This window comes from Copadichromis virginalis, linkage group LG11 (genome assembly GCF_057382275.1).
Source record: "Copadichromis virginalis isolate Kocher_CV1m ecotype Utaka linkage group LG11, C_Virginalis_male_GT1.1, whole genome shotgun sequence".
Lineage (NCBI taxonomy): Eukaryota > Metazoa > Chordata > Actinopteri > Cichliformes > Cichlidae > Copadichromis > Copadichromis virginalis.
The window spans coordinates 35,233,549-35,251,184 of NC_140628.1; the positions used below are offsets into that span (position 1 = coordinate 35,233,549).

At 41.2% G+C, this 17,636-nt stretch overlaps 1 protein-coding gene across 1 annotated transcript in view; it reads left to right on the top strand.

Moving 5' to 3' along the window:
• thsd7ab (thrombospondin, type I, domain containing 7Ab) overlaps nucleotides 1-17,636 on the top strand; it is a 226,762-nt gene that overhangs the window by 140,307 nt on the left and 68,819 nt on the right. Inside the window, exons 12-14 of the mRNA XM_085472186.1 lie at nucleotides 3,465-3,568; nucleotides 7,230-7,424; nucleotides 8,633-8,899. Coding sequence (XP_085328312.1) covers nucleotides 3,465-3,568; nucleotides 7,230-7,424; nucleotides 8,633-8,899 — 566 coding nt within the window. The remainder of the gene's footprint in view (nucleotides 1-3,464; nucleotides 3,569-7,229; nucleotides 7,425-8,632; nucleotides 8,900-17,636) is intronic.

The window sequence follows — 17,636 nt, forward strand, 5'->3', positions numbered from 1 at the left end:
CACTACCAAACTTTTAAAGTCTTACAAAGAAAGTAGGTTTGGGCACTCCTGTGTATTGGCCTGCACAATATGCGGAAAAGCTGACACTTGTGATAACATAGTCGAGTATAACAGGACCTATACAGAGCCCAAACACTGAAAAATGCAAAATACAATAACATATTTTAAGCTTGTTCATATTTAATAGCAATGTGCTTTTTTGTTTTGCATGTTCATATTACAGTGATGATGAAGCATTATTTCATGGTCAATACAAGAATGTATTACACAAAAAAGACAAAAAACAAAGGCAGGATTAAAAGGAGTTCAAAAGTGCTGCTGCAAGTAGCTGTTATTGATGAATAAACATCATATAAAGACAAAAAAGACCCCAAAAGATCAGCATCTATCCTTTTTCCTTTGAAGCAGCACCGCAGGTCTTCTGTGGGTTTAGACTGTCTTTGTCTTCTTTCTAATTCCAGATTAACTCTCTGATGGTGACATCATGGTTAGGTGGTGGCAGCAGACATACCTGTTGCAAGACTCTGGATGTATGTGCATGGTTGTTTAATGAGACCCTTCCCTGATACTGTGTGAAGAATACAAATTCAAACAACAGCACAGACCCCTTTATACTTTACTCTTTATTTAGACTTTCTCTTTTCATACGGCACAGTCAGCAACACCAGTGTTTATTTTACTGCCAATTGCTATCCAGCAATCCTATGTTATTCTAAGTTGGTTATTCTGCAGCCACTCTGCATCCGTCTATGAATTTCACTTTTATTTGTGCAGGCACACTGTGTGTAAGGCTTTCAGTTCAGATTCATTTATATGGTGCCAATATAAGTGCCAAAATGTTGCCTCAAGGCCCACATTCGGATGTAATGGTTATTTTCGACCAAAACGGATTATTTTCAATACATTTAAATGTTCAGATTTAAAAAGTAAATAAATAAAAATCGGTTATGTACATTTTCCTTGTTTGAAATAGTGACCAGATAACATTTAATGATGTGTGCACTATATCTGAAAAGTTGGAAATGGCATATTTTTCTAAAATCACTCAGCCTCATTGTGCTCAGACTTGATTAGATTTGTACCTGTAAAACAGCTGCTGTGGCTGTGTGAGTCATAATCGTGCCTTTTCATTAGTGTAATTGTTTTTTCAGCACAAATCACTGTTACAGTGGGGCAAAAAAGTATTTAGTCAGCCACCGATTGTGCAAGTTCCCCCACTTAAAATGATGACAGAGGTCAGTAATTTGCACCAGAGGTACACTTCAACTGTGAGAGACAGAATGTGAAAAAAAAATCCATGAATTCACATGGTAGGATTTGTAAAGAATTTATTCGTAAATCAGGGTGGCAAATAAGTATTTGGTCACCTCAAACAAGGAAAATCTCTGGCTCTCATAGACCTGTAACGTCTTCTGTAAGACGCTTTTCTGTCCCCCACTCGTTACCTGTATGAATGGCACCTGTTTGAACTCATCATCTGTATAAAAGACACCTGTCCACAGCCTCAAACAGTCAGACTCCAAACTCCGCCATGGCCAAGACCAAAGAGCTCTCAAAGGACACCAGGAAAAGTATTGTAGACCTGCACCAGACTGGGAAGAGTGAATCTACAATAGGCAAGCAGCTTGGTGTGAAAAAATCAACTGTGGGAGCAATCATCAGAAAATGGAAGACATACAAGACCACTGATAATCTCCCTCGATCTGGGGCTCCACGCAAGATCTCATCCCGTGGGGTCAAAATGATCATGAGAACGGTGAGCAAAGATCCCAGAACCACACGGGGGGACCTGGTGAATGACCTGCAGAGAGCTGGGACCAAAGTAACAAAGGTCACCATCAGTAACACACTACAACGGCAGGGAATCAAATCCCGCAGTGCCAGACGTGTTCCGCTGCTGAAGCCAGTGCATGTCCAGGCCCGTCTGAAGTTTGCCAGAGAGCACATGGATGATACAGCAGAGGATTGGGAGAATGTCATGTGGTCAGATGAAACCAAAGTAGAACTTTTTGGTATAAACTCAACTCGTCGTGTTTGGAGGAAGAAGAATACTGAGTTGCATCCCAAGAACACCATACCTACTGTGAAGCATGGGGGTGGAAACATCATGCTATGGGGCTGTTTTTCTGCCAAGGGGACAGGACGACTGATCCGTGTTAAGGACAGAATGAATGGGGCCATGTATCGTGAGATTTTGAGCCAAAACCTCCTTCCATCAGTGAGAACTTTGAAGATGAAATGCGGCTGGGTCTTCCAACATGACAATGATCCAAAACACACCGCCCGGGCAACAAAGGAGTGGCTCCGTAAGAAGCATTTGAAAGTCCTGGAGTGGCCTAGCCAGTCTCCAGACCTCAACCCCATAGAAAATCTGTGGCGGGAGTTGAAAGTCCGTGTTGCTCGGCGACAGCCCCAAAACATCACTGCTCTCGAGAAGATCTGCATGGAGGAATGGGCCAAAATACCAGCTACTGTGTGTGCAAACCTGGTAAAGACCTATAGTAAACGTTTGACCTCTGTTATTGCCAACAAAGGTTATGTTACAAAGTATTGAGTTGTATTTTTGTTATTGACCAAATACTTATTTTCCACCCTGATTTACGAATAAATTCTTTACAAATCCTACCATGTGGATTCATGGATTTTTTTTTTCACATTCTGTCTCTCACAGTTGAAGTGTACCTCTGGTGCAAATTACTGACCTCTGTCATCATTTTAAGTGGGGGAACTTGCACAATCGGTGGCTGACTAAATACTTTTTTGCCCCACTGTACCTGTCTGGTCAGGCAGACCTTTTCTCTTATTTTCGCAACACAGTGCATTTTTCCTAAATTTCCTAGATGTGCAAATTTTTCTTTTCAGTGCTGAGAGACACGACAAGTGATGTTTCCAGATCAGTCCTGTGTGCTTTCACAGTGTGCTAATCATTAAGAAGTAGGTTATAATCCAGGAAAATTATGTAAACCAACCAAAGCAGTGCGTATCATAAAGGCTGTTTTGCTTTTCACAGTTCTGCCTAGCTACACTGCATCGCTTCAGTTGTATTTTATCATGTTTACGCCTGTACAACGAGACAGCTGGTGCAGCACTTATTGCTCCTTTTGGTCAACCTCAGAGAAACGATAGAACATCCGTGGAAGACTTAAAAATCATCTAGCATGCTTGTCTTTCTGTTGGAAAGTCATGAGGTTTTCCAGATGCAGAGTTGGTTTTCATTCATGGTGACATGTCATGCAGGACAAAACCGTTAGCTGTCAAGTGGGACATGCTTTCTATTTCCAATGTAATACCTCATCCAGATGTGGCCTTAACTGGGCTGATACTGTGTGGGCAGAACACAGCATTACTGTGCTGTAAATGAGTTTATTCTATTCAGACTCTGACCTGGTGCTTTGCAAGATGTTGCTGTGTTAATGAATATTATTGTAGCAATTATATGTATGTACTTATTTTATTTATTCTAGGTGGAAAACCCACAAATGGAGGAAGTGCCAGCTGGTCACCTGGTTTCTCAGACAGGACACTCCGGGTGCACAAGAGACCTGTGGACCAGGGATTCAAACACGAGGTATAGAAACAAATCTCTCCGTCCCCTGTTTCCCCCTGCACCGTCCCTGAGCCATTCCTAATCACCCTAAATTTAATTTTTGCTCATTGCGGAGCATCTGGAGCCCAGCCATGAAGCAGCAGATGGATGTGCCAAGGTTTGGAGAATAGGCCAATTTAGTTAGAGTACGCATCAAATCCTCCCACTCACACAACGTGGCCCAAACTGAAGATGACACTCCTATAAACATCAGCAGTAAAAGATATTTTTCTTCCTTTTACTTTTTTCCTCCAGTTGTTTTTATTTTATTTTTTTATTTATTTGTAATCCTCTAGAGTTTGGGAAGGAAATGTGCTCACACCTTATCATCCTCCTCTTGAGGCTTGTTTGACAGCTTGGCTTGTTTCACTGCTGGCTTTTTTTTTCCACCTCGGGCTCTTGTCATGCAATTTTAATCGAATATCTCTTGCTCAAATTTAGAAGAAGATGCTTCACCGTGCCTATAGCACACAACAGCCCAGACCCCTGTTCATATCGACTTCACGCACAAGTGACAAGTACTTTAAGAGTTGTGGCTCTCTCTCTTTAAAAGCATATTTCCTCTCGCCATTTTATAGAGAATGGGTACACTATAGAGTCCTAGGAGGCTTTCATAAAAATCCAATTTCAGGGGGGTCACGCAGAATGATCAATTTCATTTCCAGCTCCTATGGAAAGCCATTATTAGTGCTTATTTTTCTGTCTCGCCTTTGCTAGCTTGCATTAATGGACAGAAGAATCGGTTTATGAAAATGCTTTAAGGTCCATTATAGACCTTATTTTTCCAGATTCTGTGCAGCTTCTCTGTGACTTGATGCCATGTGACACTTGAAGTTCAGACTCTCCTGCACTGGTTTTCACACTTCTGTCACTTCCAAATGGCAGAAATCATTTTGTCATCGACTCAGACCAAATGAGACACGCTGTCCTTTCTGGTCCGTGTTTCCTGACAGCGTATTGTGTTGTTTACCTGGAAAGAGGCTTTCCTTAGAGGGTGGAAAAACCCTATAGTGGCATTATTAAACACACAGAACAGAGGGCTTGTGCTGTTCTCTTTCTCTTTCTTGAACACAGCCACTCTGTCACACACATACACACACACAACAATATAAGACCTGACCTAACACACCAGCCGACGGAGGCTTTCCAAACCAATAGCGGTGCCCACGGGGGTTCAGCAAAATGTGCTTAGAGATTGATTTCTCTATGAAGGTACAGCCCTGCAGAATGTCTGCATCACAAGAAAATGAAATATTGCAGCAACACAAGTACTACCCTTTATTGAAAGAACAAAGGAAAGGATGATGCAGTCAAAGACAAATTGACTTCTGGGCTTTAAACCAATTGAGGGAGAGATGCTTTTGTGTCTGCTCTTTTCTTAATTGTTATTAAACCCCCCTGAGAGCTAATCTGAATCGTAAAGTTCTGATCTATTTTTCATCCGCTCCCTTTAAATCTATATTTCAAGTCATCGTGCTCACGAGTGGGTTAAGAACTCCTAATTAAAGGGGCACTTCAGTGATTTCACATATCAAAGTCATTTCACTTGTCACAAGAACTACTTGGCCTGTCAGAGGTTGTAGATTGTGTTGTGTAGTTCTGAAAGAGCTTTATCTATAGCAATAGACATTTTGGCTTCTATATGTTATTTTTATACTTGTATTCATATTCTTTTTTTCCCCTTTATTTTTTCTTACTAAGAAAAATTTTGTCTGTGTTCTGCTGCTGGACACTAAATTTTCCGGAGGAACCTACCCGTGGGATTAATAAAGATCTATCAATCGATCGATCGATCTATCTAGCCAATTGACAATGTTAGTGCACTAGCAATAATATCTGATTTAATTAGGTGATCATTTTTACAGATTTTATATTGACATGATGAAAAAAAAATTATAATGCAGAAAAAATAAATTGGGTATAGCTCTATAGTAGCTCTGACTCTGACAGCACATGTAGCAGAGTAGCATCATAGCTGAACAGAAGTTAATTATTGGTCTTCCTGGCCCTTATTGAGCAAAGGATTGGGACTGAGGAGTGAACAGCTCTCCAGTCCCCTCAGTTCCTTTCTTCTTTGTGTGTTTGTGTGTGTGTGTGTGTGTGTGGGGGGGGGGGTTATTTAGCTTATTTCATTTACTATTAAATTAGTTTAGAGGGGAAAGTCCTGGCTCCTATAGTCTATTGTGTACCGGGCCAAGACCCAAATGGTTTATTTATCTTTGTTTATAAGTAACATCATTTGTTGGTTAAGCGAATCTTCAATGTGGCATCTTCTTTATGAATTGTAACCTTAGAGTAATGTTAAGTTTCATTTTGTTTTCTGGTTGTGGCCATAAATAGAAACCAAGCAGTGCCCGTGTTACTAGCATGCTCTTGTGACTTACATAACTGAAAGGTTATTCAGGTGATTTAATGAACCCAATAGTGTTTACATATATAGAGAGAGTTTATAAATACATATAAAGATATGTATTTATAAATCTATATAAATCCTATTAGCATAGTTAGTGATATCTCAAGTTTTCACTCCCTTAAATTTTTCTTGGCTGACAAAACTCTTTTATTAGTCAAGCTTTACCTCTATTAAATGACTTCTGCAAGTGCTAAATGTATAATATACTATATTGCTTTTTTAAAACACAGCAATATCATGAGGCAAAAATATCACTTTTGCTGTCTAGTTTTTATCTGTGCAGTAAAAATATAACATCAAACTACAGACAGCAGATATTTCTTTCCATAGGAAACCAAATGTGCCTATAAGCCCGTCTGCAACTCAACTCACCTTAACTTTATATATTGTGTGCATAATGCACAAATAACTGGAACACTGGTTGTTAAATTATTGAACTATTAGAGTCAAGCTTTCTGACCTAAATACTGAGCAGGTCTGAGACTGGGAGGAGATACAAACCCAGCCTCAGGAAGTCACAAGCTAGTGTACTCCGAGTGTTGGTCCCAAGCCTCAATAAATGGGAGGAATGTGTCAGGAAAGGCGTAAAATCTGTACCAAATCAAAGATGCAGATCCGTGTGCCGTGGTAGGCTCTTGGGAAATAAGGGATTAGCTGAGAGTACCTTGCTGAACTTTTCCTTCCTGTAAAATTTAGACATTTAACGTAAGTGAGATTTTCATGCTTCATTGCAGGGAAATCTACTGTGGTTGAACTGGAAGCAACCACCCTATATGAAATATGAATGACCCTTGCGTTTATATTTTTATTGTGCACAAATACAACATATAAGTTTGTTTCTCATTTTGGAATTGCTGAATGTAGAGCTAAATACTTTATATTTTACTACTTTTTAGGACATTTTGTTTTGTCTACAAAATCAAAATATGCTGTGATGAAGTAAGATTCAGAGGAAGTCCTGCAAATGGAAAATGCATCAAAAAAGTAAAGTAAACTGTAACAGTAACAGTCGTGAAAAATGGTATTTAGTCATCTCAACTTGAATGTTTGTTTTTTTTTTGACATTAGTGTTCCTATAAACATTCAACTTTTGATTACCTTTCAACAATGTCTTTAACTTTCCATTCATGTTACGACTTCCAATCAATCTGTTGAAACAATCAGTCATTAAATCACAATGTTTAATGTTCTAATGGGGTCTTCTGACCCGACTTCCTCTCATTCTTCCAGCCGTGTCCTGCCGCCAGCTGGACGGGACGCAGGCCGATATCAGTGAGTGTCTGAAATTTGCCAAGGCCATGCCTGCCATCACTCAGCGCTGTCAGCTCCCCTGCCAGGATGACTGCCAGCTGACCAACTGGTCCAAGTTCTCGTCTTGCACAGCTGACTGTGTGGGGGTCCGCACCAGAAAGAGGTCATTGATAGGTGAGGACAGAGCGGCATAGCACAAACAATGCACTGCTGTGAACCGTTTTCAGGCAGACTTATTTGCATTGGAGTTTAACATTTGAGGAGTGCAAGAAGATTTGAGCAGCGCTCCAACAGAGGAGTTTTAAAATGAAACACAAGGTAAAAAATCTCTGCGTTTAGTTTTTGACAGCTAAATGTTCTGGTGGAATTAAAGCAACAAGTCTAGGAGAAGACGTCTGCCTTTGTGATCAGTGTCAGTGTCACCAGGGGGTACGTCGTGCATTGCAGTCATGTGTAATAGTGTAAAGAATTAAGGTACCTCCACAACTGTGCAGAGAGGTTACAAAGTCAACCCGAAACTGTGAGAAAGTGGATTTGAAAAGCTTTTGTTATCCAGTGATGTGAATTTTAAGTACCTTTTGACCCAACCACCTATGTGTAAGAGAGCAGACGGATCATTAGTAAGTCATAAGTCAGGTAATTACTCTTTTAGAGACATGCTTTCATTGTTTTTAGTCTTTTAGGAAGGGGAAAGTGTGGATTTTGTGGTTTAGCCACTATCCTGTGGTTCAAAAGCATTTTTATTAATACCATGACTGCCCACTACCTCCTAGTTCATTTCTTTTTAGCCTTAGTAAGTTTTTCTTTTTACCAAATCTAAAATAATTGTGGTTGGTGTAACATTTGGATCCCAGGGTGGAAGAAGCATTCATTTCTTCTGCCTGTTGGTCACTGTGATGTTTGTGGACAGTATCAACAACACAAAGCTGTGCGCCTGTCACAAGACAAATTTGAGAATCCACAGTTCGAAAATTTGATGGCAAAAAACTGCAGGTAAAGCCTCGGATCATCAGAGGGACAGTCATCCACACATCATCTCCTTATTTACATTGGAAACAGCTACTAATGAGAGCTGCTGTAAGGAAAAGAGTATTTCTTTGCACAGTGATCTGTGATTAACGATGCTTGGCATGTGTGAGGATAAAAAATATCAAGCTGTTTCAGTAAGAGCCCACTCTGCTGGAAACTATTTGGCAAGCCTAATCTATCATCATGTATCCCACATGCATAGGGGCACAGCAGCTCCTGTGTTGTCTAGTCTTTTTTTTTAGCGGGTAAACAAGACCTTGAAAGCAGCCTCAGTATCATGCTGAAATCCGTCAATGCCAGCAGACACATAGGTCTCTGGATTCTCTTAATCTATATCCTGCTCCACTCCGCAGGGAGAAGCAAGAAGAAAGACAAGTGCAAGAACACACAAATGTACCCTCTGAGTGAGACGCAGTACTGCCCCTGTGATAAGTACAACGCACAGCCAGTGGGGAACTGGTCAGACTGCATCCTGCCTGAGGGAGGCAGAGTGGAGAGCATCCTAGGAATGAAGGTGCAAGGAGACATCAAGGAATGTGGACAGGGCTACCGCTACCAGGCCATGGTGTGCTACGATCAGGACAACAGGCTGGTGGAGACGTCACGCTGCAACAGTCATGGTGGGTATGCTTGCATGTGCGTTTGTCAGGAGTGTAGTCCCAGAGCTTGTTCCTTTTGTAAAGGAAAACCTCGAAAAATGTGCGGTACAGATTACATAAATAATAGTTTGTTGGCACATATCCTCATTAGGTGCTGGACAGTGTGTTACACACTCACCAGGCAGACCTAAGAATTGGAGGATGTTAATTTTACATGTATCTCAGTATGTTTTTAGACATAAGCTACAACCCTTTCAAAATATTTGGATGAGTCCCAAATTTCACTTGGATCACATATCATATATGAGTATATGAATATCAGCTGAACTACCGAGGGTAAAACTGGCTCTATAGTTGAACTGACAATTTTTAGGATGTCTTTATATATTTAAAAGTAGTTAGCAGTAGCACTAGGCTGATAAACTGCTTTTTTATGGTTGTAGCACCTTTGGGCAATGTTCATAAACTCAACCATATACTTTCATTTTACCACGTTGTTCATTTTCAGGTGTTTATTTTGTGAGTTTTGTCCTAAATCTCCTTTAAATGGGTATTTTTTAAAAGTCTGAACATTTGTATACTGTACCTGTAGCAGCGATGTGTGGCTGCACTGAAGACCTTTCTGTTTATTCCACAGAGTGTGCATTATAGTGGGTGGAAGTGCAGCATTAAATGGTTGTGTTCTACATGGCTTTAGTTATCTAATTTGCTTTAAAACCAGGGTAGAACTCATAAATTGGGGGTTTTGGCTCAATGTATCTCTAACAGTAATGGTGACAAGCTGTGGGTGATGCTATGCCAGACGGAGCCACGGCATCTACTCCCTCAACTGTGGTTAATTTCAGATGTGTGCACACAGGCCATGTCTCATAATTCCTGAAGATTTCCTCTGGCTAGTTTTATTGAAACTAATTTATAACGAAGACACTGTTTTCTGTGGGTTATCCAGCCATGCAGAGATGCTGTTTGCCAAAAGTGGTGCTGCTGTAGAATTAGACAAGTTGACCACAACTACCATTTATGTCTACACAATGCAACAGAAACCTTTCTGGGATATTTTGTAGTTTTTTTTAGGAGTTAAGTTCAGTTTACTACCATTTAAAATTTGGTGGCAGCTCTCAGAAATCTGGATTTCAGTCTTGAGTTGGAGCACAATGTGTAGAAAATCAGACTTTTCTCCCCTTTCTTGTACTTTACTTCTTGGTTTCAGGTGAGAAGTTTACTGTAGTGCACTGGAATGTAGCAGATGCAGGAATAACTTTGTTCTGTTAAATATTCATCTGAAGCAAAAGATTTTGTTTGTGCACATATGAAAACCCCTCCCATGGCTGCTAAAGACTCATTCTGAATACTGAATTTCACATAAGGAGGCCTTTTTCTGGCACACTCCTGTCAGAATCAGTTGTCCCCTCATTGTAAGGTCTTATCTTAGATCCAAAATACTTCAAGCAAAGAATCCCAGCTCAGAAACTCGTTGTGAAATTGCTGTGGAATCGAATGCAGGAGATGTTCAAATGAATACATCAGTGTTGTGCATATATAAACATGGTTTTATTCTCCTTGTGTGAGTCACAGATTCAGATATGCGTCAGTTAATCTGAGTGTGGGTGTGACGAGCGCATCGTAAGGCTGGGGCTCTGTGTGTTTGTGTGCTTTTGTCAGATTCTGTGTATTTTTACACCTATGTGAATGTTTGTGAGTGCATACGTGTGCACCCATGCATTCATCTTTAAGCGTTGTTGAGCTAAGAAAAAAGGAATATTCCTTGAGGTGCACAGAAAAACAACAACACATTCATGAAGCTTGGCATTAATGCATGTGAAGCTCAAAGAGATCATTAAATCTCTTTTATTCCCCTCATTCAGCCGTCTTCCTCTGTTCTCCTTGCAACTCCCTCTCCCAATTTCTCAGCCATTCTCTCCATCTTTACCATCATCACTTTTAATCTTGATGGAGGAGGAGACATGGTCCTTCCACGGCTCCGCAGCTGACACAATGCCCCCGGCTATGATATCGATCAGGCAAACTGTGCTCCCTTTATCTTTTTATTACACAGACATCACCAGAAAAAAGGGGGTTATCATTAAATGTGGACGTTATTTCAAGCTTTGTGGTTCTGCACACTTTTCAGATTGTCTTATTCCTCTGTGAAAATAATTTTGCATAAGAGAAGATAACACTCACTCTGCTTTAGCACCACTTGTTTTCAATAAGCTGTTATTCTGAGGTTTTGACACAGGCACAGCAAGCAACCCTATAAGGATTATATATATATTATATCTTATTATATAGGCTTATTTTTTTAGCCAATTAAAAAGTCAACCTTGACAGCAGGGATGGAGCAATCAGCAGCAAAAGAAACATCCAAATGAAAGATTCATGATTCTCGTAGTGTTCAGCAATAATCCAGTCAACCACAAAAGGAGTTCTCTAATAAAAAGAGGACACAATTGGCAAGTGAATTGTTGGGAATCTCGGAAATACAGTATTCATCCTTTGGCTTGTTTCATTGCATCGGTGTTTCCCGTCGACTGACTGCTTTGATCCTCTCTTTGGAGGTCGGAGATTCATCTTTTATCTGAGGGGGTCAAAAGTTAAACCACTCACTCTGCTTATTTGTTCTGTTGGAAACTTTTCATCTTTTCAAATGCTGTAGGCATTTGTGTTTTCTTGCATTTTTTTCAACAACCGTTCATCTGATCTTCGCCATACCTGGCAGGTATATTGTTGATGACCTGAATAAATGAAGCTTCAAGTCGTTTAAATGACCAATTCTCACACTTGAAGCACACATGTGATGAAAGAGGGAAAAATGAATAACACAGCCATAAATAACAGCAAAAGTCAGTGAGAGTGAACACTATATTAAGGCCTCAGTCTTAGCGACCAGTTGGCACCACCTGGAAACAACAGGTTGTTAGGGTAAAATGTTGGCGAGTGTTTGCTTAATGTTTCTAGGTGAAATATATCACAAAGGGGATGCTGCACCGAAATCCTGACCGCTTTGGTTGCTATGAGATTTTGATATTTCAGGTGGCACTTGTGCCTTACCACCACAACCAACACAGAAAAGACACACTTTTCACTGCAGCTCACCAAGCAGTTGATGAATATTGGCAGACAAGTTGACATCTTCCAGGCAAACTACACACGACCACAGCAATCTGCTAGGAAAGAGTAATTGCATGGAGCATTCTGGTGCAGCTCCATACGCTTCTTTGCAAGCAACTGCCAGCAACCTCTAGCAGCCACTCACCAACCAGTTGGGGAATGCAGACCTGTGATTTTTAAGGGGCTCGCTGACTGAACTTTAGGCCTAGATCTTTAGGCCTGGCTTTTCTCATGCACCAACATAACTTACTGGTTTTGGCGAGTCTACCCCAGGCCATTTCCTGCACGTCCTTTCAAATTCAAATTCAAATTCAAATTTTATTTGTCACGTACACAGTCATACACAGTACGATATGTAGTGAAATGCTTGGACAACTGCTCGTGACCTAAAGAAAACAAAAAAAGGAAAGGCTATGAATAAGATAGGAAATAAATATGAAAAATTAAAAAGGGTAAATTTAACTAGAAAGAATAAGATAAAATATATAAATTAAAGTTGAAAATAAAATAACTGTACAACAAAATACACAATACACAATATTGTGTATTGTGTATTTTCCTCATCTCTCCTGTCCACTCTTATGTCCTGTCAAGAAATCGACCATTCCTGTTTTAGAATTTCAGCCACCACTCATGTCTTTAAACTCTTCACTTTGATGGAAAATTATTGCAAACCGTGTTTGTGTGTATGAATTTCTCATTTTCTCAACAGCAGATCATCTGTTTGGTGTAACTTAAACAAAACAAAACAAAAAAGCAACAGCCTTCTCAAACCATACACACAAAGCTGTGTAGGTAAGTAACATCTGCGGCCTGCTGGAGCGGGAGGGCTAGTAGGAGGAGTTGGCCGTCCGACTGCGGTCTGGGGTGTGGGGCCTCCCTGCTGCTGCGGAGTCGGGGTGGTCTGCCTCTCCCCACCGCAGGGAAAAGGGTAACACCACCTGGGTCTGGGTGCAATTCCCCCCTCCAGGAGCAAGGGTACCTAGACCCGGTTTGTAGAGTACGCTTGGGGAGTGTGATTGTGTGTACAGCGTCTCTTTATGTCTGTCTCCACGTTGGTTGAGTGTGGAGTGAGTGCATATGAGAGCATGAGGGTGGGAATGGATGTTTGTGTCTGTGTGTGCCTGTATGTCTGTGTCTATATGTCAGGTTGGGTATCAGACGCCACCTCTCTGGGGACACCTCAGGCCCTCCAAGGTTTGGAGGCCTATCTCCACCCACCACCACTTCCCCTGCCGGTGGCGGACTCCCTCAGGTGTCGGTGTGTTGGTGGTTCTTTGTGTCTGGGGGTGGGCGTCCGGGTACACACCGGCTCACTCCTTGGCGGCCGCTTGTCGGGGCCTGGGGCCTGGGGCTCGCTCGGGCCCCTTTGGAGGTGGGGTGCCCCCGGCCTCTCGGCCTGGGGCTCGGTCACTCAGGCACAGCTGGGGGCCGGCGGAGCTCACGGGCGCGTCACTGCAACTCCCCCTGACTTCTGCTCCGCGGCTGCTGGGCGAGCCCTCATCTGGGACTCTCCTCAGCTCTTACTGGAACAGTGGCGCGGCTGCCCCTCTGTTGGTCTTCCATGGTCTCTTGTGTTCTGGGGGCCTCTGGATGTCTGGAGTTTTGATCTCCTCCATACCCGCTTCACACCCTGGAGGACGGGGCTGTGGCCCCCCCACACTCCCTAGCAGATCATTACATGGAGAAACCTTTGGAATGCAAGCATGCTGATCCACACAGGTATGCACACATGGGTATTCACAGACGCGGACTAAAGCTTTCTTGGCTGCTGCCTCAAAGCACACTGTGCGCTGTCTATCTTGCGTGCTGCACAATATCGTTTATTATTTAGTAAATATTGATATCTATGACTAGCTAGTTTATTGTGATGGTGCTTTGTTTTCTCTATTATTATGTTGCTCTTTGTTGTTTGCTGTCTCCTCTGTTTGTTTTTTTTGTTTGTTTGTTTTTTTCTCCATACAGGTGATCCAGGAGTTCTTTTTTTTTTTCTCTCTCTTCCCCCCCCCTTCTCACCGTCTCTTCTCCCCTTTGGTTTTCTTTCTTTCTCTCCCCCTCTTTCTCTCATTCATTCCCCCTGTCCTATTTATTAAAAAAAAAAAAAAAAAAAAAAAAAAGACAAAGGATGAACTGAAGCTCTGCCATCACGTAATGTCGCATACTGCTGTTTCTGATGTCATTTAGAAAAAAAAAAAAAAAAAAAAAAAGTAACATTAAACTATGCCAAAGATGATGATACAGAAGGGGAAAATCTCTCATCTCTGATGTGCTCGGCGTTAGTCTTATTTCTTATCTCTGCTGCTATCAACAACCCATGATGCTTTGACCTTCACTGTGACTTAATATTACAGGGTGGCTCAGGGAGCCTTAACCTCATAATATTACGGGATGGCTCATGGGGCCTTGGCCTCATCATATTACAGGATGGCTCAGCACTGTAGCACTGTGGTAAAGGGGGAGGGGATGCAATCATTGGGGGAAGTCATAAAGGCAAAACCTTCTCCTGAAGGTTTGAGGACAAAGGTCAATGTTTAATCATTTTAGTTAAAAACATCAGCGAGTCCTTCTGGCCTAATGGCCACTGCTGTTGTTCCCCTCTGAGCCCCAACCTGAGCCTAAAGGGTATACAGTTGTTTTTCAGAGCATCTAGGGATTAGGCTGTCTCTATTACCTTGAGGAGGATTGTGGAGCAGAGGGGCATAACAGGCAGTAATGTTGGGTGGTCCCTAGAGCCAAAACGGGCATCTAAAGTCTCGCAGGACAGCCATCAGGGAGATGAAATTTGCTTTCAAATGCCTAGCTGATGAATAACCTGGACTTTATTCCCGACCAGATGGACAAAATAAGTGTTGCAAACAGAAAATCATCTTTTGATAAAGTCTCGTTATTATCCGTTGTGTTCACTTTAGCCCAGCAGTATTTAACTTAATGTATCTTTCTATCTGTGCTATATTTACAATAGAACAGTTTCCTCTTTTTGTTGTTTTCATTGCAATTGATTATTATAATATTTGTCAAAACAACCAAAAAAATTGTTAAATTTACAAAAAAGTTTCATTAACTTTGCAGTTGTTAGCACACCCTGGGAGGGTGTGCACTGGTGCAAAGGCTACTGCTGTGACTCATTAAAAAGGCACAGTAAAAATTTAGCAAAGGAAACATGTGGACTCTGTTACTCTTGTGGCTGTCCTCATTGCATATGTATGTGCCGCAGTTTTCCTTTCACACTGCAGAATTTGGAGAGGAGAATGTTGTAAATGTTTTAATGAATCTTTTACTTACACAATGAGAAGAAAACCAATATCCTACCTCGTCCACACTTACAACGAATGTGATAGCTGTTATTAGAATGAGCTTGGGGGACAGTTCACAGCCGTGAGCTGGGTGCTAAAGCATTCCCGTCCAAAATCATAACACAACAGGGTGGAGTTTAACCTAGAGCAATGCAGGTGGGGTTTATAAAATGCATGACAACTATGGATGTATGTGTCACCTGTCACTTATTCAGGATTTTGCAGAAGCTTTAAATTTATCGACTGTCCTTCTTGTTGTCACAGCTGGCTGTTTGTCAGATTCTTCCCTCTGACTGTAGTAAATGCTTTCAGCATCACACTACATGCTGGAAAAGTAAGATCAATGTGCATATTTGCCCACATGGCACAGCTGCGTTAACTTTATTAACATATAAAAGCTATGCTTATACTATATTATCTTTTTTAGGTTAAATATAACACACTATGCACGTGTGAAGTATTCCCACCCACGTCACTTCTGCTCATTTGTGCTGTTCTTGGTTGATTGTGTTGGCAATTATCGAAACAAAGACTGCATCTGTTTAAAAGAACAAGTGTGTTGCTGTTAAACCACTTTCCACTCACATCTGCACCTTTTTATAATTGTGTCAACACTCTAATTGGCCCTTTCAGTAAATCTAGACATATATGGTTGTCTTCTAATTGAGCCGCTACATATACTTTTTAATTTAGCATTTGTCATTTGTCACAGACCAATGTGAAAACAACTTTAGTGGGATTCTGAAGCTTTAAGAATAGAATAGAATAGAATAGAATGCCTTTATTGTCACTATATACATGTACAATGGGATACAGAGCATCGCTATATACACTATATACATATGAACAGTATTCAAAAATATAAAATGTACAAAAAGACAAATCAGAAAAATAAATAAATAGTGTTATATATTTACAGTGTGGGTTATTGCATGTAAATTAAGTATTGCACAGTGATGATAGTAGTTGTGCATAGAGGGAAGTCATTGGATTGGGGGGGTGGAGCTGTGTTGTCAGTTCCATTCTGCGCATCAGTAATTTGCAAACATCCACCTACCTATCCAGATAAGTTTAAAAAAAAACAGTCAGGTGGTTATATATGCAAAATGCCACTAGACTCAGGACCAGATGAAGACACTAATCTCAGAAGGCATTGTGAAATTTGAGACCTTACAAAATAACGAGACATGCTCTCAGCAAAATAATCTCTTGAACTGGCAAAGTACAGTTTAATGTAATTTTAATTTAATTGTTACATTCTTGCAGGCTACAAAATATTTTTTATCTTTCTACAAAGCTTGACTAATCTTTTAGATAGTTTGGTGCATATACAAATTATTATAAGGAGATTTAAGCATATGATTAGTAAGACCGTATCATTTGGTTTTTACCAGCTAAGGAAGCTTTCTACAGCTCCGGCTGCTTTGGAGACTGCAGTGAGAGCATGTGTCTGGCTGTACCTAAGTTGACTTGCAAAGGCAGCAGGAGTGATCTCCTTCCTGGCCTCAGCCCAAAGGCTTCACAGAGGAGACGAGACACCTAACAAGTTTATATCAGTTGAATTACAAGTGAACTGCAGGCACAGGTGCTGTGGCTTTTATACAGGGTGAACCTCCAAGTGATAGTGTGAGTGATTTTCGAATGACCTGACTAGACTGAAGTGGAGGTCGAAGGTAATGGAGCTGTTTTAGAGGCCAGGCTTTACTCAGCAAGGTGTGGATGTAGAGATGCTGATCTGGGCTCAGAGACACCAAAGGGAAAGGAGGCCTGTGTCTGTGTGCGTGCGTGCGTGTGTGCGTGCGTGCGTGCGTGCGTGCGTGTGTGTGTGTGTGTGTGTGTGTGTGCAGGTATTACTCATGTTGTGGGGACCTAAATCTGTTTGCACAGTCGCATATGGAGACTAAAAGCAGGTTCCTGTTACATAAATCATTTAATTTTTAGGAAAGATTGGCGTTAGTGTTTGGGTAAGGCTAAGTGCAGATTATGCAAGTAATAGTTATGGTTACGTTTAGAAATGAATGAGCTTTATTAAACGAATGCAGCTCCATGGAGACACGACTGTGTGTATGTGTATGGACAAGATCACTGTGTATTTACCGTAGTTGTTGCCAGAGTGCTGCCAGAACTCTAGCTCTGACTGGATTAAAAAGACTTTTATTTTCTAATCTTATTAGCTTTAAGAAAACGTACTGCTCTGGTCCAGCAGACTGGGTGGCACGATCACCCTTCAACTGTCCTCTCCAGTTGAGCCAAGTTTAAAACCCCATGATTAAAGTCTAACAATCCATTTGGCTACTGCCTGTGGCGGCACTGGTCTGGATGTTCCTTAGCTGTTTTAAGCAATACTAAGTCTG